At 38.7% G+C, this 24,533-nt stretch overlaps 1 protein-coding gene across 1 annotated transcript in view; it reads right to left on the bottom strand.

Annotated features, from left to right (window-relative positions):
* The window catches only part of BDP1 (BDP1 general transcription factor IIIB subunit), a gene marked incomplete at its 3' end in the record, with an annotated part of 90,000 nt that overhangs the window by 61,601 nt on the left and 3,866 nt on the right, over nucleotides 1-24,533 (bottom strand). Inside the window, exons 2-9 of the mRNA XM_081090039.1 lie at nucleotides 23,933-24,209; nucleotides 21,084-21,193; nucleotides 19,940-19,999; nucleotides 17,972-18,100; nucleotides 14,824-14,957; nucleotides 13,013-13,107; nucleotides 8,394-8,448; nucleotides 4,354-4,497 (exon numbers count right to left, since the gene is read on the bottom strand). Of these exons, the coding sequence (XP_080946165.1) occupies nucleotides 4,354-4,497; nucleotides 8,394-8,448; nucleotides 13,013-13,107; nucleotides 14,824-14,957; nucleotides 17,972-18,100; nucleotides 19,940-19,999; nucleotides 21,084-21,193; nucleotides 23,933-24,209 (1,004 nt within the window). The remainder of the gene's footprint in view (nucleotides 1-4,353; nucleotides 4,498-8,393; nucleotides 8,449-13,012; nucleotides 13,108-14,823; nucleotides 14,958-17,971; nucleotides 18,101-19,939; nucleotides 20,000-21,083; nucleotides 21,194-23,932; nucleotides 24,210-24,533) is intronic.

Below are 24,533 nucleotides of genomic sequence, written 5' to 3'. Positions count from 1 at the left end.
ATCCGCTGCCCGCCAGGCCACCATTCGTCCCTCCTGTGTGCGACCCAGGGCGGCCAGGGGGGACAGCAGCGATCCGCCACCCGCCCAGCCGCCATCTGGCCCTCCTGTGTGCGACCCGGAGCGAAGCCGGACAGTTCTGGGGCCGGTTCCAGCCAGAGCCCGGCCAGAGCGAAGTCCTGGGTCCCAGGTGCCAGAGGCAAACCAGTGCCAACAGCCAAGGGAAGGGAAGGCCTATTGCACGAATCTCTTCGTGCAACAGGCCTCTAGTTTATGCTATAAAAGTCTATGCAGTAAATAATAATAATGAGGTAGACTCATATGTAGTGATGTAAAAGATTTCAAAATGTACTGTTACATTAACACATTGTTTGCGGGTAGTTTTTATCGCGCACTAACAGGTGGCGCGGGCCATTTTTGCTAATTTTTTGCGCAAATGGCAACGTTCAGTAAAATTAGGATAACTTTAGTTTACGTATTTATACGTTATCCCCATTCTACTGCTGGTGTATAAAAAACGTATCCCGCGTCTATAAAATACGTGTCCTGCGCTCTACTACCAGTCAACCTAAAACGTATAAATACGTTTCCCACATACAATGTGTTAAAAAAATCAAGTTGCAAAACAACATATATAGTATAACCTCATTTCTATTAAACAAAAACAATTACATATACTCTAAGACACACACACACACACACACACACACACACACACACACACATATATGCGTAGGAAAGAGTTTAGTAATAGTTATCCATAGGAAATCTGAAGATTCTGATTGGCAGGGTAGGAGAGAGAGTTCAAGAATTTTATTTCCTCTCACAGCCAGTTGGCCTGGAGGTCAAATCCCCCCCAGTATTACCTACAACAACCAAGGTTTAACTATAACAAGACTGCGCACAAAGAAAACAAGGGGGTACACCAAGAAAGCATAAAAAATGCGGAGACAATGAAACAGGACACAACTGACAGAAATGGAGGATATAGAGTTCAAAACCACATTTTTAAGGTCTTTAAAGAACTGTCTAGAAGCCGCCGATAAACTTAGTAAGCCCCTCGAAAAGACTGGTGAGACCGCCAATAAATATAGTGAGATCCTCAAGAAATCTAATGAGACCCTCAATGTTGTGATAAAGAACCAACTACAAATTAAGCATACACTGACTGAAATAAAGAATATTATACAGACTCCCAACAGCAGACCAGAGGAGCGCAAGAATCAAGTCAAAGATTTGAAATACGAAGAAGCAAAAAAAAAACCCAACCAGAAAAGCAAAATGAAAAAAGAATCCGAAAATACGAAGATAGTGTAAGGAGCCTCTGGGACAGCTTCAAGCGTACCAACATCAGAATTATAGGGGTGCCTGAAGATGAGAGAGAGCAAGATATTGAAAACTTAGTTGAAGAAATAATGACAGAAAATTTCCCCTATCTGGTGAAAGAAATAGACTTACAAGTCCAGGAAGCGCAGAGAACCCCAAACAAAAGGAATCCAAAGAGGACCACACCAAGACACATCATAATTAAAATGCCAAGAGCAAAAGACAAAGAGAGAATCTTAAAAGCAGCAAGAGAAAGAAAGTCAGTTACCTACAAGGGAGTACCCATACAACTGTCAGCTGATTTCTCAACAGAAACTTTGCAAGCCAGAAGGGAGTGGCAAGAAATATTCAAAGTGATGAATACCAAGAACTGACAACCAAGATTACTTTATCCAGCAAAGCTATCATCCAGAATTGAAGGTCAGATAAAGAGCTTCACAGATAAGGAAAAGCTAAAGGAGTTCATCACCACCAAACCAGTTTTATATGAAATGCTGAAAGGTATCCTTTAAGAAGAGGAAGAAGAAGAAAAAGGTAAAGATACAAATTATGAACAACAAATATGCATCTATCAACAAGTAAATCTAAGAATCAAGTGAATAAATAACCTGATGAACAGAATGAACTGGTGATTATAATAGAATCAGGGACATAGAAAGGGAATGGACTGACTATTCTTGGGGGGGAAAGGAGTGTGGGAGATGCGGGAAGAGACTGGACAAAAATCGCGCAGCTATGGATGAGGACAGTGGGTGGGGAGTAGGGCAGAGGGTGGGGTGGGAACTGGGAGGAGGGGCGTTATGGGGGGAAAAAAGAGGAACAAATGTAATAATCTGAACAATAAAGATTTAATTCTAAAAAAAATAAAAGAATTTTATTTCCTGGATGATTTTTCAATGAACAATCTTTTTAACAAATATTTCTAAACAATTTCTAGTGCTTTTTCTTTGAAGGCATATAAATAGTCAACTGTATCAAAAGATGAAAACAGCCCTGGCTGCATGGCTTACTTGGTTAGAGTGGGTTCGATTTCCATCAAGGCACATAACTAGATTGTGTTTCAATCCCCCGTCAGGGATCATATGTGAGGCAACCAATTAATGTTTCTCTCTTCCTCCTCTCTCTCTAAATCAATTTTAAAAATCAATTTAATTTTTCGCCAAAACCGGTTTGGCTCAGTGGATAGAGCATCGACCTGCGGACTGAAGAGTCCCAGGTTCGATTCCGGTCAAGGGCATGTACCTGGGTTGCGGGCATATCCCCAGTAGGAGATGTGCAGGAGGCAGCTGATTGATGTTTCTCTCTCATCGATGTTTCTAACTCTCTATCTCCCTCCCTTTCTCTCTGTAAAAAATCAATAAAATATAAAAAAAAAATAAATAAAAATAAAAATCAATTTAATTTTTAAAAAAACACAGCCTCAGGTGAGGGTTTTTTTTTAATTTTTAAAAATGAAATAATTTAAAAAGCAAAAATAGAGATCACCATGGAAACAGCATCCAAACCAAAAGCAAACTTAACTTCACAACCATGGCTGACCAAACATCTCTAGAAATATCTAATCTTTTAAAAAATAATAAAATTCAATGTCATTTATTTTTGTGAAAAAGTCAAAACAAGATTTTAAAACTAAGAAAATAATACTTGATTTATTCTCTATCAGAATAATAATTAGCAATTTTTAACTTCTGTAATAATACATCTTGTAATAATACATCTGAAAATTTCTCACATTAATGAGATACAGTGAGTTACTTGTGCTATCAACTGTTACATGATAACCACAACATTAATACATCTATTTTAATCTCCTAGGGCTATGTATAGTAAGTAAAGAAAAATGACTAAAGAGTAAAAACTCTGCAGTTATCAATACTACTTTTTAAAACATGTAGACACCATACTCCAAAAAAGGATCTTCGAGATTGGCTCAGTGCAGAAGAGAATTAACTAGCAGGCTATCCTTTGAAAGGTCTACTTAAAAAGGCTGGCCCATTGCTGTCTAGAAACTGGGGCTTGGGGAGAGTCCCATCTGCCTACCTAAACTGTTTGTACAAATAATGCGGTTTCTGATGAAGAACTGGCTTTCCTTCTGGGAGTCTGAATTCTGGTACATGCCAAGCAAAGGGTATGACAAGACTCCAATAAAATCCTTGGGCAATGAGTTTCTAACAAACTTCCCTGGTAGGAAACGTTTACATAAACCAACTTTTTAAAATCAACAAAGACCCATGTGCCTTTTCCCTTTGCTAATTTTGCTCTGTATCCTGTTACTATAATAAACTTTAGCTGGTAGTACAACTAAACAATAAATCCTATGAGTCCTCCCAGCAAATAATCGAACCTGGAGGGTGGTCTTAGGAACCCCCAACACAGGCTCTCACAGTCCTAGGTTTGAGTCCTGCCTCTGCCACTACTAACACTGCAAGACCTTATAAAAAAGTGACTTAGGTCTGCAGGACTATTTCTGGGTGATTAAAACGAACAGAAAAGGGCTGGAATATGGACTAGCTAACATAAGGTTCCCTAAAGTTCCAACATTCTTTACATTATGTGATTATAGCTAAACACTGTCCTCATAGATCAGAATTTAAATAGTTTATAAAATATAAAACTAAAAATTTAACAAACATACATAAAAACAATTTTCTACCTGGTACAAATCAACATTAACCCTAAGAAATAAGTTAAGCTCAAACTACACAATTTAGTCACAAGTCCAAAGTATTAGAGTGGTTTTTTTTTTAAATGTTAAAATGTTGTACCAGATTTGCTTTAGAGAGGAAAATGATAAGTAACCAAACATAACACTCCAAAATTCTGATACTCTTTATTACTAAGACTATGCAAGGAAGATATCAAACAGCCATGACAATTAGAAAATTTAAAAGAAAAAACAAGAACAAATAAAAGACAGATGCTGTCTTGGGCCCTGATAACCTCAACTACCTGAACTACATGTGAACACTCGAAGGCTTAATATTGCAAGTCTATTAAGTAAAGTAACACACTTCCTTTTAAAATAAATACCTTTTACATTTTTCCGTGGTTTAGAGGATTTCTTCTCCCTTAAACTCTGATTTTTAAGGGATTTTTGTTTTCTTTTCTCTTCTTCAGCAAGAACTTTCTGAAGCAAATGAGCAAAAAAATCCAAGTCAAAAGGGCGCTTTTCCTCTGTTTAATAAAAAAAAGAAAAAGAACCTTCAAATTTTTATTTAAGTAGCATAATATCAAAAGCAAATGGGGTCCTGGCTGGGTAGCTAAGCTGGTTAGAGCATCATCCAGATACTCCAAGATTGCAGCTTCAGTCCCAGTCAGAGCACATATAAGAATCAATCAATGAAGGCATAAGAGGAACAACAAATCAGTGTTTCTCTCCTCCTTCCTCTCTCTCTCTCTAAAAATCAATTTTAAAAAAAAGCAAATGGGTTTATCAACAGGAGACAATGAATAAACAACTCCAGTCACTATACTATCATCACATAATAGACCACTGAGCAATAAAAAGAAACAAACTTTGAAAAAAAAAAAAGACCCTGACTGGTTTGGCTCAGTGGATAGAGCATCCGCCTACGGGCTCAAGGGTCCCAGGTTTGATTCTGGTCAAGGGCATGTACCTTGGTTGCGAGCACATCCCCAGTGGGGGGTGTGCAGGAGGCAGCTGATCGATGTTTCCCTCTCATTGATGTTTCTGGCTCTCTATCCCTCCCCCTTCCTCTCTGTAAAAAATCTGTGAAATATATTTTTTTTAAAAAAGGATCTACTGATAAAAGCAATTAATTCAAGTAAATCTCAAGTACATGATTAATGAGCACTGGCCAGGTGGCACAGTTGGTTGGAGCACCGTCTGTACAACAAAAAGTTGGAGGTTTGATCCCCAGTCAGGGCATGTACTGATCGATGTTTCTCTCAAACACTGATGTCTCTCTCTCCCCCTTCCTCTCTCTCTAAAAATAAATAAATAAATAAAATATATATCATCTGAGGATTAAAATAAACAAACAAACAAACATAATGAGTAAAAGAAGGCAGACATAAAGAAGTACATACTGTATGATTCCATGAATAAGACATTCTGGAACAAGCTAATCTATGATGCTTCAAATGAAAATAGTGATTGCCTGGGTCAGGATATAAGTGGAGATTGACTAGAAAAGTAAGTAAAGGGCCTTTCTGGAGGGATGAAAATGTTGTTTTGGGTGGTTGTAACACCACCAATTCTTTGTCAAAACTCAAATTACAAATTGCACTGTGTGTAAATTATAAATCAACTTTTTTAAAAACCTAACACTAAGAAATCCTCAGTGCCTAGGCATTACTATATGCCTGCTCTATATTACTATTAACTCTACTCTTCCAAATACTAGCATGAGGAAAGCAAATGAATACTGATTAGGACCACTCTCACTAAATACCCATCAACAGCACTGTATCAGAAAGCGCAATTTGTGAACAAATCAGGAATAAATCCATTACAGGAGTTAAACCCTTGCCTAAGTTAAGCTCTACTCTAAAAATGTAGTAAAGGCCTGGACGGTGTGGCTCAGTTGGTTGGAGTGTCATCCTGTACATGAAAAGGTGGTGGATTCGATTCTCAATCAGGGCACATACCCAAGTTGCCAATTCAATCTACAGTCCGGGCTCATGTGGGAGGCAACCAATGATATTTATCTCTCACATCAATGTTTCTCTCTCTGACTCTCTCTTTCCCTACCTTTCTCTAAGATCAATTAAAAAAAAACAACAAAAACTTAAAAATGTAGAGTAAAATTAATTAATTAACTAAATCAAAATATAGTGAATGTAGACAAAATGGTGCTCTATATACATAAGTTCCAAGATTGGTTTGATTATAAGATGATTAGAAGCTGGCCTCAGAAAAAGAGATATATAACAAAACAAAAATAAATTAGCCTTAGGAAACCAAGCTCACACCTGGGATTCCTGAAGGCCCTGTTTTATTGTAGACCCAGCCTTTATGTGTTCTGGCCTTCCACAACAATGATGATAAAAAATAATCCATAAAGGTTCTCAGAAGAATTCAAAATATAAGTTCCAAAAAATACCATTTAGGTTTAAATTTTTTTTTAATTTTCCACTAAAAGAACCAAAATCAATGAATTTTAAAGGTATCTACACTAATAAAAAAGAAACATGTGCCAAAACCGGTTTGGCTCAGTGGATAGAGCGTCGGCCTGCGGACTGAAGGGTCCCGGGTTCGATTCCGGTCAAGGGCATGTACCTGGGTTGCGGGCATATCCCCAGTGGGGGATGTGCAGGAGGCAGCTGGTCGATGTTTCTCTCTCATCAATGTTTCTGACTCTCTATCTCTCTCCCTTCCTCTCTGTAAAAAATCAATAAAATATATTTAAAAAAAAAAAAAAAAGAAACATGCAAACTGACTGTCCCTCCGCTATGCCCACTAGCCAATCAGAGTGATATGCAAATGAACCCAACAAAGATGGCAGTTAATTTGCATACACAGGCACAGAGTGAAGACTGAAGACAGCTAGAAGGAAGCCAAGCACTGCAGAAGGGAGCAAAGTGGTGGAGAAGGGAACGGAGCCGAGGCAGCGGACACGGGAGGGAGCAAGGCAGCAGAGAGGGGAGGGAGCAAAGCAGCAGAGAAGGGAGGGAGCCAAGTCGGCGGAGACAGGAGGGAGCCGAGGTGGGCTTCACTCTCTTCTCTACTTCGCTTTGGCCTCAGGGAGCCCTATTCTTGCAGTAATAGACCCAAGGAAGCCCTATTCTTGCAGGAATCTTCCTGCAACAGGCCTCTAGTCTATCATAATGGTTTTAACAACGGCTCCACATCCCATAAAAGATTTATAGGTTATAAATTCTTATTATAATACACAAAGCATAATGAAAACATTCTGGACCACTTCCCTAAAACGGAGGGGGTTGAGAACCATAGTATTCCAGATCTTCCAAAAGCCATTCCTGGAAGTGGTTTCCCTGAGGACCCAATACAATATGGGGTGTGGGTCCACTCATCTACCTTAGTATTTACTCATTAAATAAATATACATGCTCCAAAATTTAGATCCTCTCTTTAGGTTTTTTTCTAAGATAAGCACTACAATAAACACTAACTACATTTATTCATCATGAAACACTGGATAATTATCTTCCAAAGAATAGAGGAACTACTTTATATAGTACATTTGTTTTGCTTTACAGATCTTTTGATATCTTTCTCTAGATTTAAAAAGAAAAAAATGTGAACTTTAATGAGGCCATTAGTTAGACACTAAAAGGCACACATCATTCCTTCAAATCAGGCATAAATTCAAGTGTCATTTCTTCAGATAGAACTTCCCTAACCACCCAATCTATCTAACTCTCCACCCACCTAGCTTAGAAATTAATCACTATCTAAAATTATCATGCTTACAGACTATATCCCTTCCCCCACCCAATTACACTGAACACTATAAAAGCAGGATTCTCATCTGTCCCGTCACCATTATATACTCCATACCAATATAAGGACAAAACAAATTTAAAACACATTAGAACCTGCCCTGGCCGGTTTGGCTCAGTGGATAGAGCATAGGCCTGTGAACTGAAGGGTCCCAGGTTCGATTCCAGTCAATGGCACATGCCCAAATTGCGGGCTCAATCCCTAGAAGGGGGTGTGCAGGAGGCAGCCGATCATTGATTCTCTCTCATCGATATTTCTTTCTCACTCTCCCTCTTCCTTCCTCTCTGAAATCAATAAAAATATATTAAAAAGAAAAACAAGCCAAAACCGGTTTGGCTCAGTGGATGGAGCGTCGGCCTCCGGACTGAAGGGTCCCAGGTTCGATTCCGGTCGGGGGCATGTACCTGGGTTGCGGGCACATCCCCAGTAGGAGATGTGCTGGAGGCAGCTGATCGATGTTTCTCTCTCATCGATGTTTCTAGCTCTCTATCTCTCTCCCTTCCTCTCTGTAAAAAATCAATAAAATATATTTAAAAAAAAAAAAAAAAAAAAGAAAAACAAAACACATTAGATCCAAAGATAGAGATTGATCACTTTTTAGGATCTTGATATGAAACCTTATTAAAGAGGTCTTAATACTTACGGAATGCTTTGTCTATTCTCCATCCATTTGTTTTCTCTTCACGTTTAAATTTATTCTGTTAACAAAACAAGAAATGCTATAGTAATTTTCTCCTATTAAACAAGTTAGGATTACGTTTTAAAAAAATAACCATTAAAATGAAACTTATGGTAACATATAACCCAAATAAATAAAAATGTCTTTCCCAACAGACAAGTTAATAAACCTTTAGCTTTGAAAAAATGGGGATGAAAGATTTAACTGAGCTTCCTGATCTTCCGTATAATCAATAGCATGAATGAGCAATGAAAATCCACTAGCACGGAAACAGATCAAACCTATAATCAATTAACACATTGAGTACCACATAGAAATCTCTAAGACATACGCCAGGGACCACACGTTTTTGGGCAAACTGCACGTTATTTAAATCATCATAATGCACTTTAGGTGTTGTTTTTCAATAATTGTAACATTTTTATTTACAAAAACAATTAAGCAATTAAAGTTCCTAGTACTTTTTTAATGTATGGTACTGCGTAAAACATTTTCCTCTATGAAGAGGGACCAAACAAAATTTACATAAGTATCTAGATTCGCTCCTTTTTCCATGGGCATGAAAAACAAGAACACTCATGAGCGGTCCTTAACAGATGGCGCGTGACACAAGAAAACTCCTGAGCGGTACGAAATGTGTTAAGCTAACCAGAACTAACTCTTTAAAAACTAATATATTGCCCAGCTTGCATAGCTCACAGTGGTTGAGTGTCAACATACGGACCAGGAAGTCACAATTCGATTTCCTGTCAGGGCACATGCCTGGGTTGCAGGCTCAATCCCCAGTGTGGGGCATGCAGGGGGCAGCAAACCAATGATTCTCTCTCACTGATGTTTCTCTCTCTCACTTCCTCTCTGAAATCAATAAAAATATATATAAATTTAAAAACTAATATATTCATATCAAGTTAAACCTATTATATTATTATGCTAATATATTTTTAATGGCATGGAATAGAGATTGTAAAGAAACACCTAAGCAAAATTTTGAAACAGGCCAGGTTTATCTTTGGAACCTTCTTTATATTAGGGCACATTTTCTCATGCCCCAAAGCCAGTTCCACTCCAGATTAAGTCCATTAAAATGGAGATAGAAAAGATTTAAGGCTCAATCCATCCTAAGGTAATCAGGATATCTGAGGGCGTAAGTTTGTGTCCGAGGATGTCTAATCATGCATATACATCCTGGGTCTGGGAACAATCTGCTAATTGCTCCCTTCTACAGATCAGTGGTCTAATAATGCTCTTATCCTATCTAATAAAAGAGAAAGATGGTAATTGGCGTACGACTGCTACCCTTCCCATTGGCTAATCAGGGAGATATGCAAATTAACTGCCAGCCAAGATGGCGGCTGGCAGCCAGGCAGCTGATGCGAACAGGGAGGCTTGCTTGCTTCAGTGACGGAGGACTCCAACTTTCCCCGCCTGACTTGCTGGCCTCTCAGCTGCAACTCTAAGCAACTATGTTGCAAATATAGAAGCTAAAAAAAACCCAGAAACCTGCTTTACTCAGCCTGGCTTCAGCCAGCCAGACCGCAACATTGTATCAAATACAGACGGTAAACAAAGGCCAGAAACCTGTTTTCAGCAGCTGAGGCCTCAGAGCTAAAGCTGGCCCAGAATAAAATTAAAAAAAAGAAAAAAGAAAAAAAGGAGCGGTTGGGAGCTTCAGTCACCCGTCAGCCTGAAAACGGCCCTCAGCCCCTCAGCCAGACTGGCCAGGCACCCCAGTGGGGACTCCCACCCTGATCCAGGACACCCTTCAGGGCAAACCAGCCAGCCCCCACCCGTGCACCAGGCCTCTATTCTATATAGGAAAAGGGTAATACGCCTCCTGGCACTGGGATCAGCGTGACAGGGGGCAGCGCCCAAACCCCGATCGTCCTGCGGCTCTGTGTGTGACAGGGTGCAGTGCTCTAACCCCCTGATCGGCCCTGCTCTGTGTGTGACAGGGTGCAGCGCCCCAACCCCCTGATCGGCCCTGTTCTGTGGGTGATAGAGGGCGGCGCCCCAACCCCCCGCCCCCACGGGCCCTACTCTGTGTGTGACGGCGTAGAGCCATAACCTCCCCATCAGCCCTGCCCTGAGTGTGAGAGTGGCGGTGCCCCGACCCCCTGATCGGCCCTGCTCTGTGGGTGATAGAGGGCAGCGCCCCAACCCCCTGATCCGCCCTGCTCTGTGTGTGACGGGGGGTGGTGCCCCAACCCCCCTGATGGGCCCTGCTCTGTGTGTGACAGGGTACAGAGCCCCAACCCCCTTGATGGGCCCTGCTCTGTGCATGACAGGGGGCAATGCCCCAATCCCCTGATCCGCCCTGCTCTGTGTGACAGGGGCCGGTGCCCCAACACCCCTATTGGCCCTACTCTGTGCGTGACAGGGGGGAGCTCCTCAACCCCCTGATCGGCCCTGCTCTGTGCGTGACGGGGTGGTGCCGCAACTTCCCTATCGACCCTGCCTTGAGTATGACAGGGGGCGGTACCCCAACCCCCCAATCGGCCCTACCCTGAGCGTGACTAGGGGTGGCATCGCAACCTCCAGATCCGCCCTGCTCTGTGCATGACAGGGGGCGGCGCCCCAACTCCCCAATCGGCCCTGCTCTGAGCCTGACCAGGGGCTGTACCTAGGGATTGGGCCTGCCCTCTGCCACCCGGGAGCAGGCCTAAGCCATCAGGTCATTATCTCCCGAGGGGTCCCAGACTGCGAGAGGGCACAGGCCGGGCTGAGGGACCCCCTCTCCCCCCCGAGTGCACAAATTTTTGTGCACCGGGCCTCTAGTTAAAAATATAAAAATAAAACTTATTATTGAAAAAAAGAGAAAAGCACAGAAAACAAAGGAGCTATTTCATGGCCCCCTTCTACCCTCCGAAAGAACCCAACCAATAACCTGACTTTTAAAGCAATTACTTTCTTGCATTTTCTTATAGTTTACCATTCAAGAGAACATCGTTAGACTCCAGTTTATCCTTGCCAATTTTTAAAAAAACTTTTTATGACTTAAATATCTATAAATCTACAGATTATCCCTCATTTCCATTCTTTACTTTTCTTCATAAACTTTTACTAAATAATATAAAAGTTTTCAGTGATCATCTTTCTCCCTTAAAAGAGCATATTAATCTTTAAACATCTCAAAAGTTAAAAGTTACATTCATAAAAGGTGACTGGCTATAATCACTAAACATTCTGAAAAAATGCCAATAGGCTCTATGCAGTATTGACTTCTAAAATATTGCTACATCTATTTTACCTAATTGATTTTTTTTTTAAATATATTTTTATTGATTTTTTACAGAAAGAAAAGGAGAGAGATAGAGAGTTAGAAACATTGATGAGAGAGAAACATCGATCAGCTGCCTCCTGCACATCTCCTACTGGGGATATGCCCGCAACCCAGGTACATGCCCTTGACCGGAATCGAACCTGGGACCCTTCAGTCCGCAAGCCGACACTCTATCCACTGAGCCAAACCGGTTTTGGCTATTTTACCTAATTGATTTAAAATACTATTTAAAAGTTTTTGAAGACTATATTATATTAATCATTTATCCCTGGAATCCAAGGTTTGTTTGACATTCAAAAATCAGTAGTCCACTTTCACTTTTCTACATTTTGCCCAAAGACCTGCTGAAACTACACTATAAACTTTTAGGGGAATAGTCTAAACAATTTTTGAGAGAAATCATCTAGTGATAAATTTATCAATTACTCAGATCAGCTCCTCTAGACAATCAATTTCTGGCCTTCACAGAACTTTAATATTTTATCCTCAACATTAAAAAAATATAAAAAAATTCTCATCTTTTGTAGAAATACAATGACCATTACACTGTTCAATGTTCCTCAGGTGGCCAATCCATGCCTAGCCCAAGGAGGGGGGGAAAAAATCTATCTTTCCAAATGGTCCCTTTAATTAATGAAGTTTAAGCCCACTATTGAAAAAAGATCTCACTATCAATTGGAAATGTATTTCCTCCCTAGGAGATACAGAAATTTATTTTGCGATCAAAAAAACTACCCTTAACCCAAATATTCTAGTACATTTATCTTCCCTCTTCATTACATAACTCTTCTTTTATCTTAGTTTCAGTGGCTGTATTGGTATACTCTCAAAGACATTTAGAATTGGACAAGACGCCGAAACCGGTTTGGCTCAGTGGATAGAGCATCGGCCTGCGGACTCAAGGGTCCCGGGTTCGATTCCAGTCAAGGGCATGTACCTGGGTTGCGGGCACATCCCCAGTGGGAGATGTGCAGGAGGCACCTGATCGATGTTTCTCTCTCATCGATGTTTCTAACTCTCTATCTCTCTCCCTTCTTCTCTGTAAAAAAATCAATAAAATATATTTTAAAAAAAAAAGAATTGGACAAGACATAAATAAAAAAATACAATACTAAAATTAAGGAAATTGTATTCATAACAGAACTCAGAAAAATTACATTACTTTTTGAGCTGTAAAAAGAAACAGGTGTACCAAAAACGTAATAGTGAAAAAGGGGTGAACTGAGATTTATATCAATGGTTAAAAAAATATTAGTAATTTTTAGTCTCTTTCCAATCAACAAATGTAATGTGTTCACTTTACCTTAATTTCTATCCTTCCTCTGTGAGGAAAAAGTTGTCCAATCATAGAAAAGTCAGTTCCTACCATGCTGATGGCTAAAAAAAACATATCTGTTTCTGTAAAAATAAAAGATTTAGAAAGACCAAAAGTTAACATTCTCAATATTTCAGAAGAAAAAACCTTACCTAAGTATGCACTTTGCATTAAAATAAATTTGATAGTACTTAATAGTTTATTATTACAGTCCGGTAAATTCTTCAGTCATAGAAATACATCTACACACAAATTATAAACATATTAAAATTTTGTTGCAAAGAACCTCATGGATCTAAAAACATCTTCTTTAAGCCCTGGCCTGGTAGCTCAGCTGGTTAGAGCAGGGTCCTGATATGCCAAGGTTGTAAGTTCAATCCCTGGTTAGAGCACATACAAGGAGCAACCAATGAATGCACAAATAAATGGAACAATAAATTGATCTCTCTCGCTCTCTCTCTCAAATCAATCAATTAAAAAAAAAATTTTAGCTCTGGCCAGTGTGGCTGTTGGTTGGGTTTTGCCCCCTGCATTGCTGGTTTGATTCCTGGTTAGGGCACATACCCAGTTTTCAGGCTTCATCCCCACCTCACTGACCCCGTAGGCGACATGCAGGAGGCAGCCGATAGATGTTTCTCTCTCACATCGATGTTTCTCTCTCTCTTCCCCACCCTTCCTTTCTCTCTAAAAGTCAATTTAAAAAAATTTTTTAATTAAAAACATCTTTACACTTTTATATAGAAACATAGTATAAGAAATTTGCATGGTCATACCAAAGCAGCTAGAATTTAAAAAAAAAAAAAGACATTCTGCTCTCCAAATGTCACAGCCAATACAATATTACTAAGATGTGCTTAGTACATGAAAGAAAGTAGCTAGACCCGACCCCTGTGGCTCAGTTGAGCATCCACCTGTGAACCAGGAGGTCACAGTGCAATTCCCAGTCAGGGCACACACCCATGTTTCGGGTTCAGTCCCCAGTAGGGAGTATGCAGGAGCCAGCTAATTAACGAACCTCTCTCATCATTGATGTTTCTATCTCTCTCCCTCTCCTTTCCTCTCTGAAATCAATAAAAATATATTTTAACAAATTTTAAAAAAATAAAATAGCTAGAAAAATACATAAACTATTGACAAAAGTAACCTCAAATGAATAGGATTGGGGGAAGTCAGAGAAGGAAAGTAGAGAATTTTCTTTTCACTCTATATTATTCTATTGTGTTTGAATTTTTTCCCAAAACAAGCTATTATTTATACAATAAAAAGTAAACAACAGGGGATTGGGGGAACGAGAAGAAATAAAATAAAGAACTTATATACTTATAGGCATAGCCCATGGACACAGGCAATAGGTGAAGACCTGGGGTGGGGGGAGGAGGGGGGAAGGGGCTGGGTGGCAGAGGGGAAAGGGGAGGGGGGAATGGAAGACATCTGTAATACTATCAATAATAAAAATATTTTTTAATGTAAATACTAAGCAACAGCATGCAATAGATATACTTTTTTTTAACAGCATAATTTTTATTTGTAGAAATTTATTATTCAATATTATCTAAGGTAGAATAGGAATTTGACAGAGAAACATTCTAACCAAAATGACCATAATGTTAATTTCTAAAAATCTTTCTAAGATAAAGTCAGAGTTATAGTTCCATGGGACAGGGATTGGAGGGAATGTCAATAAAATTAGCTAGTTTGCACTTTACTTAGGGAAGACCTGGTGTAATTCAAAAACAGAGAAAATAATTCATTACATTTCAAATAAATGACATACATAATTTAAAATGAAAATTAGTTACCTTTATTTGACCATGGTTTAGAATAATAGTTTTTCCTAAAGCTGGAATACGTAGTTGTAGAGCCACGCTCAAATATGGGGTCATTTTCCTCAACAACACAGGGGCCTTTGGTCCTTAAAACTTCTACAGTTAAACTGAAAGAAACACATTTTTAGATAGATCCACACTAAAAACAAGAAACACATAGCAAATAATATTTGAATAGTGATACCTTTAAATTCAGCATGGCAGAGTCATATCAAAAGTACAAATACATTTAAGGTATGCTTATTTTCTATGAATCGAAGTTTCACTTAAAATGTAATTGCCAGGGGTCCTAGCCAGGTAGCTCAGTTGGTTAGAGCAGTGGTCGGCAAACTCATTAGTCAACAGAGCCAAATATCAACAGTACAACGATTGAAATTTCTTTTGAGAGTCAAATTTTTTAAACTTGAACTATATAGGTAGGTACATTGTTATTAACTTAATTAGGGTACTCCTAAGCTGGCCTTTGCTAAAAACGTCCTCAATCTGATTGAGGTACGTTCGCTGAGGTCGACCCCTTCCAACTCTCCCATCCACACTCGTCTTGTAGCCAGTCTCACTCAACTCGTGCATGAATCGCGCGCGCCTCCCCTGCACTGCGTATCCCGTCGCCCGACTGACCGAAACCCCCCACTTCTTCTAACGCCACTTCTTCAAAATAGACTCGCCCAGGCCGAAAACCGACTTCTGTGCATGGGCCATGAAGTTTCAATTGCACTGTATGGAAAGCGTTGGTGGTATAGTGGTGAGCATAGCTGCCTTCCAATTGCACTGTATGTTCGCGCCCACACGTGGTATTTTGTGGAAGAGCGACACTCAAGGGGCCAAAGAGCCGCATGTGGCTCGCGAGCTGCGGTTTGCCGACCACTGGGTTAGAGCATCGTCCCAATATGCCAAGGTTGTGTGTTCAATCCCCAGTCAGAACATATACAAGTATCAACCAATGAATGCATAAATAAGTGAAACAACAAATCAATATTTCTCTCTCTCTCTCATATCAATATAGTAAAAAATAAAATAAAATAAAATGTGATTGTCAGGGAGTAAAAGTAAATGTCAACTTCTTTTTTTAATCCTAAAAGCAATATAAAACTCAGAAAATATCTTTGGGCTACTTAAAAAAATTATGTGTTTTAATGGCTTCTGCCTGTCTCCTATCCTACATATAAAAGCCCAGCAACCATAACGGCTTAATGACCAGAACGACTGCTTGATCAGTCGCTATGAGGTGCATTGACCACCTCTCAGTCCCTTCCCCTCCCACCACCCCCCCACAACCCCGCCCCAGCCCCGGCCCACAGGTTCTGATCGCAGGATGGCAAATGGGGAACCACAGGGAACCCGGGTGGGTGGCAGTGTGGCTGGACTGGGTACTGGCAAGTGGGTGGAATGGCCGACTGCTTGGTCTCTCCCCTTGGCCCACAGGCTCTGATCTCAGGATGGCAAACGGGAAACCACAGGGAACTGGGGTGGGTGGCAGCAGGGTGGGACTGGGGACTGGCGAGTGGGCGGAAGATGGCCCTGTCACAGGGTAGCCTTGGGACCCTACCCACACACGATTTCGTGCATTGGGCCTCTAGTATTTAATATATATTATCTTATGCTAGACTCAAAAAAGGATATTGAGAAATATAAGCATTTTATATTTGTTTTACATTCCTGCACACAAATCAGTTAAATATGCTTTTAACTATTTATTTAATGAACAGTAAAATTATCATCACAAAATAATGGAAAACAACATGCAAATATAATTATCATTAACAGTATCACATTTATGTTTAATTATCATAGGATCTATATGCTATAAAATTATTTCTTACTAATTAAATGATCAGGAAACTTTCTATCTTTCTTTTTTATTTACTTACTAAAAATTATCTACTTTTTAAAAGAATACACTGAAAAAAATAAAAATAAAATAACATACTTTGGAAAGACAACTAAATTCCACAATGCCAAATATGAGAAATTTAATATCATAACTGAGAAATTAAGCCAGAAGTGAATTAAACCTCACCATAACAAAAATCAGAAAACATGTTAACCTACATTTCATTGCATTTTCATTAGTTACCACCATCCAACAGAATACGGTATTAGTTAATAGTATGAAAACTTGAATATTGACTTTAAGGCTGAGTCAATCTTTGAAACCTATCCTCAGAAGAAGAAAGCATATCATTAGCTCAATAGCTCATCCCAATTACCAGTAAAGTTGGTAAAACAACAATGGTAGATTAATGGTCAGAAGTACTATCTTCTCATACAGAATACAAAGTTATAAAAATTGCTAAAAAAACATAGCTCTGGCCGGTTAGCTTAGAGCATCATCCTGATATGCCAAGGTTGCAGATTTGATTCCTAGTCAGGGCACATACAAGAATCACTCAATGAATGAATAAATAAGTGAAAGAACAAATAGACGCCTGTCTGTCTCTGTCTCTCTGTCTCTCTCTAAAAGCAATTATAAAAATGTCTTTTTTGTTTTGTTTTTTATTGATTTCAGAGAGGACGTGAGAGGGAGAGAGAGAGAGAAACATCAATGATGAGAGAGAATCCTTGATCAGCTGCCTCCTGTACAACCCACACTGGGGATCGAGCCCACAACCCAGGCATGTGCCCTGACCAAGAATTGAATTGTGATTCCCTGGTTCATAGGCCGATACTCAACCACTGAGCCACACTGGCCTGGCTAAAAGACATTTTAAAAATAAAAACTGCTAGCTCTAGCTGGTTTGGCTCAGTGGATAGAGCGTCAGCCTGTGAACTGAAAGGTCACTGGTTCGATCCCAGTCAACGGCACGTGCCCAGGTTGTGGGCTTGATCCCCAGTGAGGGACTTGCAGGAGGCAGCCGATCCATGATTCTCTCTCATCATGGATGTTTCTCTCTCTCTCCGTCTTCCTTCCTCTCTGAAATCAATATAAATATATTTTAAAAAATAAAAATAAAAACTGCTAAAAATTATAAATGAATCTAACACACCCTTCTATGTACAACATCCATTATGCTAATATAAACATCAGAGTCTAAATGACAAAGACAGAGAAACCCAATCTCTTTCATTAGACAAAGCACTTTTGTTCTCATGAAACCACAATCTCTCACTCTCTTTAACTTACCTTTCTTCATCCAAAATTATAGAACCATCTTCTGCCACTTTTACTCGGGGAACCAGCAATGGGCCATCATCCATCTCTTCTTCCAGTTCTTCATTATCTTCAACATCAGGTGTACTCTTATCTTCTTGCCTATCAAAGGTAAACACAAGTTGATTCATATATCCATGAGAAGTGCTTCTGACTACTACGGACTTCTAAAATAAATTATTGCAAATTCAACCTTCTAGCAATTTCCAACTTTCCCTATAACCTAAAATACTATGTGTTGCCCTACCCGGTAGCTCAGTTGGTTAGAGAGTTGTCCTGATATGCCAAATATATAGGTTCAATCTCCAGCAAGACACATACAAGAATCAACCAATAAATGCATAAAAACTGGAACAACAAATCCATGTCTCTTTTCTCTCTCTCTCTCTCTCTCTCTCTCTCTCTCTCTCTCTCTCTCTCCTCTCTCTCTCTCTCTCATCAACCAATCAATAAATGAAAGAAAATACTATATTTTGTTAATGACATGGTCATAAGATTTTCTCAAATTTCATCTGGTAGCATTTAATAAGAAGCCTTACTCTCTTTGAAAATAAAGAGCCCTAGCTGGATTGGCTCAATGAATAGAGAGGGTCGGCCTGTGGACTGAAGGGTCCCAGGTTCGATTCTGGCCAAGGGCATGTACCTTGGTTGCAGGCACATCCCCAGTAGGGGGCGTGCAGGAGGCAGTTGATTGATGTTTCTAACTCTCTATCCCTCTCCCTTCCTCTCTGTAAAAAATCAATAAAATATATTAAAAAAATAAAATAAAAAATAAAGAGAAATAAATGCTCCTCTTCTCTATCTCAAAAGAATATCAGAGTAAACCTTCTACGCATTTTAGAAGTAACTAAAATAACCCTTACAGTTATATAGCATTAGTTCCCAAATCATTTTAATAACTCTCAGAAAAACATTTATAGGTACTTTCATACTCATTTGAAGCTTGGAGAAGACAAGTAATTTTTCCTCTAGATTACAGAAACATTACTATTTGTGTAGGCTACACTAAGAAGCCAAACACAATTTTCTGAATATGACTCCAAATCCATTATACCTTCGATTTAATTACACTGTCTCCTTAAGGTATTACTAAAACAAACATACCTATAAATTTATAAAAACATAATGCATTTGTAAAGCTTGAGAGTTCTGCTTTAAAATAATGTGGATTCTAAACAAAACAGTAATCATTACTTAATAAGCTTTAAAGTACCAACCAGAAAACCCCAATGATTGTGCTAATTTTCCACGATCCCCCACCATGAATTACAAGGCTACAATAACTTCCTAAGGGGTCTCTTAGAGGGCTTTCTTTTTGGTAAACTAAAATGACAGTGCAATGTGGAAGGCAACAGGCAGCTTATACAAAAAAAGACTCGCTAGTGACATCAAAACTACATCCATTGCAGGATGGCATACACAGAACGCTAAAAAAAACGGGGGGGGGGGGGGGAAGAGGGAAGAAAAAAAAGGAAAAAAAGGAAAAAAGGGGGAAAGGAAAGAAAAAAGAAAAATACTATATACATGTTTGCTTGAATAAACATAGACTAGAATTAGAACAATACATTAAAAATGGTAATATGCTGCCTCTGGGGAAACTAAATGGCCGAAAAACAGAATTGGAGATTTTTCTCAGTATATCTTTGTTCCTTTTGAATTTTGTAGCATGTAAATATATTATTATTTTAAAGCAAAACAAAACCCCTTTTAATTCTAAAAGCTTTAATGTAAAATCATAACATTGGCCATATATATGTAATACATAAGTAGTCTGGGGTTTTCCTACTGATTAAAATCAAACTAACTTTATTCTTATCAGCAATTCTACTTAAAAATTGCTATCACATGTAATCTGACTATAAAAAGTATCATTTGATTTCTTTTTTTTTTTAATGTATCCATACCAGAATATATTTAAAAAGAATAAGATGAGACGCTTACTCTCTTGTCTGAACTGGTGTCAATGACTTTTCAGTTTTCTTTTCTTGCTCCAGTGAGGAACTATTAAACAAAAATAACAGAATACTTCTTAATAAATAATTAATTTACATCTTGTCAATTCTATCTGTAGGCAAGAATTATTTTAACTTGCATTTTTTTAATAATATAGCATAACACTACTATTAATGATGGCGTGTCCCAACAGTCAATTCTTTAGTTAAAAACCGAGTATAAATAATTTGTTAGGCCCTAAGTAGGAAACTCTCTGACCCTCTAATTCCTCAGTGAAGACAGGATCCCAGTCCAAAGGCATGAAGCCACCTAGTGGCCTTATCAAACCATTCAAAACCTAGGTTTCTGGACTTACCTTCAACTAGGCCAGTGATTTTCAACCTTTGTCATCTCATGGCACACATAAATTAATTACTAAAATTCTGCGGCACATCAAAAAATATATTTTTTGCCAAGCTGACATAAAAAAATAGGTATCATTTTGATTCATTCACACCAGACAGCTATTATTGTGTTGGCTGTTGTCATTTTTTTTTTATTTAATAATCTCAGGGAAGAGAGGTCAGTGCCCTTTAGTAAATAGTCAGGTATTGCATGTTTTAAGAATTCTTGCAGCGCATCAGTTGAAAATAGCTGAACTAGGCCAAAGACCTAGTGAATATGAAAACGGCTATACTAAAAATATGCCACTACTCTTACATCCACAGGCTAAACCATGAAACGCACAAAAATGAGGAGATTTGTCATAATCTGGTCTCCCCAGACTAACTGATTAAAGAAGCTTTGTTCTTGGAGAATTTCTTAATCAAATGCTACTTCATTTAATAAATAGATCACCCCTTTAGATCAGGTTATAGTGTACAAGAAACAGAAATTGCAATCATGACTACAGAAAAGCTGTTTAGTTTTACTACATCTTAATAATGTAACAAAGGAAACTTACTTTTAAGTTCAGAGGTAAAGGGATCATTTACCAAGAAAGCAGTTACTTGAAATACCACTAATTTTTGTTGCAAAATTCTATTTAAAAGGACATCAGATTTGCTATAATTTTGTCAACGTGCTTTTGGAAAACATGAAACTGTACTCTATAGATGATACTCAAAGAAAGTAAGACAAAAAGTTTACTCACGTCATTGGATTGCTATCTGGCAAGTAATATATGAAGTCTCTCATAGTCATTTTTGAACGATCTGGTGGTCTCTGACTTTCATTTATGGCATATTTGTTTTTCCACTGCTTCTAGATACAGAGAGAGAGAAAGGGAAAGAGAAAGGGAAAGGACAGAGGAGACAGATCAATCCACTTTTATTTTTAAATATAGAAGAATTTCAAATGTAACTATATTCAAGTATACAGTCCACTACTGCATTCACTGCAAATGCTTGAATATTACTCCTACCACAATTATGCACAATTTTAGAGAAAATTTTATAAACTGAACATTAAGAAGTTATTGCATATTAAGGAATTTTAAAAACTAAAGTGACTGGCACTGGATAAAAGCCCAATGTATAGCCGAAACCGGTTTGGCTCAGTGGATAGAGCGTCGGCTTGCGGACTGAAAGGTCCCAGGTTCAATTCCGGTCAAGGGCATATACCTGGGTTGCGGGCACGTCCCCAGTAGGAGATGTGCAGGAGGCAGCCAATCGATGTTTCTAACTGTCTATCTCTCTCTCCCTTCCTCTCTGTAAAAAAATCAATAAAATATTAAAAAAAAAAAAAAAAAAGCCCAATGTATAAAATCATGCTTACTGGTGCCTTCTAACTATAATAATTTACTGAGAATTTATAAATACATAGCTTTTGCTTACCCTGCAGTGAATTCTAATTCTGTGTATTTTATAAAATCCTTGAAGCAAATGTTTAATTTTTAATTGCCCAAAATAAATCTAATAAAGCATATTCTATAAAACAGAACATTTTTCAGGCTTAGGTTTTAGAGAATATGGATTCAAATGTGTAACATAAAAAAAATAACCTCTCTGAGCTTGTTTCCTTTGGTGTAAAAGAGTGATTCTGAGATAACAAACATAAAGCACCAAGCTAAGTGCCTTCCTCTTAATTAAAAAAAGAAGAGAATGTTATAATTAAAAGCTGACATTTGTTAAGTTCTTATTATTTGCCAGACACTAATCTAAATGAGTTTTACATGTATTAATGCATTTAATCTTCACAATCCTTCAATTAGGTAGATACTATTATTAGTCCTATTTTACAGATGAGGAAATACACATAGAAAGGAATTAAATTGCCTACTAAAGTCATATAGTCAGTAATGGATGAATCTAATATTCAAACCTTTAGTAACTAACTCCAGAGCTTGCATGCTTCACTGCTGTTACATTGCCCTCTTAGAAAAATAAGCTTCAAGATGAAAAAGGACATGGACTCTACTATATGCATACATGAATATTTTTTCCATTTATAATTTTCCATATTGTCAATTTACAAAATATTACTAATTCATTTTTGCTCAACTATACTTGTCTTAAATCAAATGAATGTAACTCATGTCACTTGGACATCCTCATAAAAAAACCTGATGAAAAGTTATAAGTATGCCCAGCTGGTGTAGCTCAGTTAGCTAAGCATTGCCCCATACACCAAAAGCTGGCTGTTTCAATTCCCTATCAAGGCAGTGCCTGGGTTGCAGACTCAACCCCCAGTAGGGGATGTGTAGGAGGCAGTCAGTTGATGTTTCTCTCTCTCCCCCTTTGTACCTCTCCCTGCCTCTCCCTCTAAAAATCAATTAAAATAAAAAATAAAAACAATTAAAAAAATAAAACACAGTCTGGCCAGTGTTGCTCAGTGGTTGAGTCAACTCATGAACCAGGATATGGTGGTTGATTTCCCCGTCAGGGCATAGTCCAGCGGTGGGCAAACTACGGCCCGCGGGCCGGATCCGGCCCGTTTGAAATGAATAAAACTATTGAAAAAAAAGACCGTACCCTTTTATGTAATGATGTTTACTTTGAATTTATATTAGTTCACACAAACACTCCATCCATGCTTTTGTTCCGGCCCTCCGGTCCAGTTTAAGAACCCATTGTGGCCCTCAAGTCAAAAAGTTTGCCCACCCCTGGCATAGTCCCTGGTTTCAGGCTCAATCCCCAATAAGGGGTGTTGCAGGAGGCAGCTGACCGATAATTCTCTCATCATTGATGTTCTATCTCCCTCTGCCTTCCTCTCTCTGAAATCAATAAAAACATTTAAAAAAACAACAAAGTTATAAATATGCTTATATGTGTATCTGTGTGCATGCATGAAGCTTCTATTTGTAGCCTTCACCAAAAACAATCAAAATATAGATAAATAAAACATAAAAATTAGTATAATGGAAAAAAAGGTTAAATCCACAGTGCTTCTTAATCATTCTGTTAAGAAAAGGGGAGGGGGCCCTGACCGATTTGGCTCAGCGGATAGAGCGTTGGCCTATGGACCGAAGGGTCCCAGGTTCGATTCTGGTCAAGGGCATGTACCTTGGTTGCGGGCACATCCCCAGTGGGGAGTGTGCAGGAGGCAGCTGATCAATGTTTCTCTCTCATCGATGTTTCTGACTCTCTATTCCTCTCCCTTCCTCTCTGTAAAAAATCAATAAAAATATATATATAAAAAAAAGAAAAGGAAAAGGGGAGGGGAGAAGAGATCAACCAAAGAACTTGTATGTATATAAGCATAATCAATGAACACAGACAATGGGGGGCGGGGGGGAGGTGAAGGCCGGGGCTGGGGGAGGGGCTGGGACCAGGCTGGTAGAGGACAAGGGAGGGGAGGGGTCAACAATAAAGAATTAAAATAAAGAAATATTTCAGAAAAAAAAAAAAGAGAGAAAAAAGGGGATATTCTGTTAACATGAAGGATGTTACTTGGTTTTGTTCCCCCATATAATGCTACAAATGATTATTTTTCCTCCCAATGATAACTGACATAAAAACTGAAATCTGGCAGGCAGTCAAAATTCTGATGTTCCTCTCTTACCTTCTCTTTTCTTAATTCTTCTTTTAACATTTCTCTCAGTTTCTGGGCTTTATATATCCGGTATCTGTCGGAGCATGGCTGTTTCTCTTTTGTTGGTATTGGGTGTGGCTGTGGATCTTCTTGATTAACTGTAGATAAGGGATGAGGCTCTGAAGGAACACTGACACTAGGCTTAACCAGAGTAGGAGTACTTGATATTCGCTTTCTTCTCTGTGAAACAGCAGAGGAAGATTTACTGGATTCTTCAACGTCATTCTTACCATCAGTCTTTTCATTACTGTTGAAATTCAAAAAGAAAATAAAAAGGGTATATTGGATCTTCTTTTTAAATATTTTACTTTAAAAACCTAATTTGGGCCGGGTTGGTGTTACTCAGCGATTGAGTGTTGACCTCTGAACCAGGAGGTCATGGTTCAATTCCAGGTCAGAACATATACCTGGGTAGCAAGCTTGATCCACAGTAGGGGGCGTGCAGGAGTCAGCTGAACAATGATTCTCTCTCATCATTGATGTTTCTATCCCTCTTCCTTCCTCTCCAAAATCAATACAAATATTTTATTTTTTTTAATATATTTTTATTGATCTCAGAGATGAAGAGGGA

The sequence above is a fragment of the Myotis nattereri genome (assembly GCF_964212035.1).
Source record: "Myotis nattereri genome assembly, chromosome: 4".
NCBI lineage: Eukaryota > Metazoa > Chordata > Mammalia > Chiroptera > Vespertilionidae > Myotis > Myotis nattereri.
The sequence above is the reverse complement of the archived record's forward strand: the minus strand, read 5'-3'. Positions and strand labels throughout refer to the sequence as shown.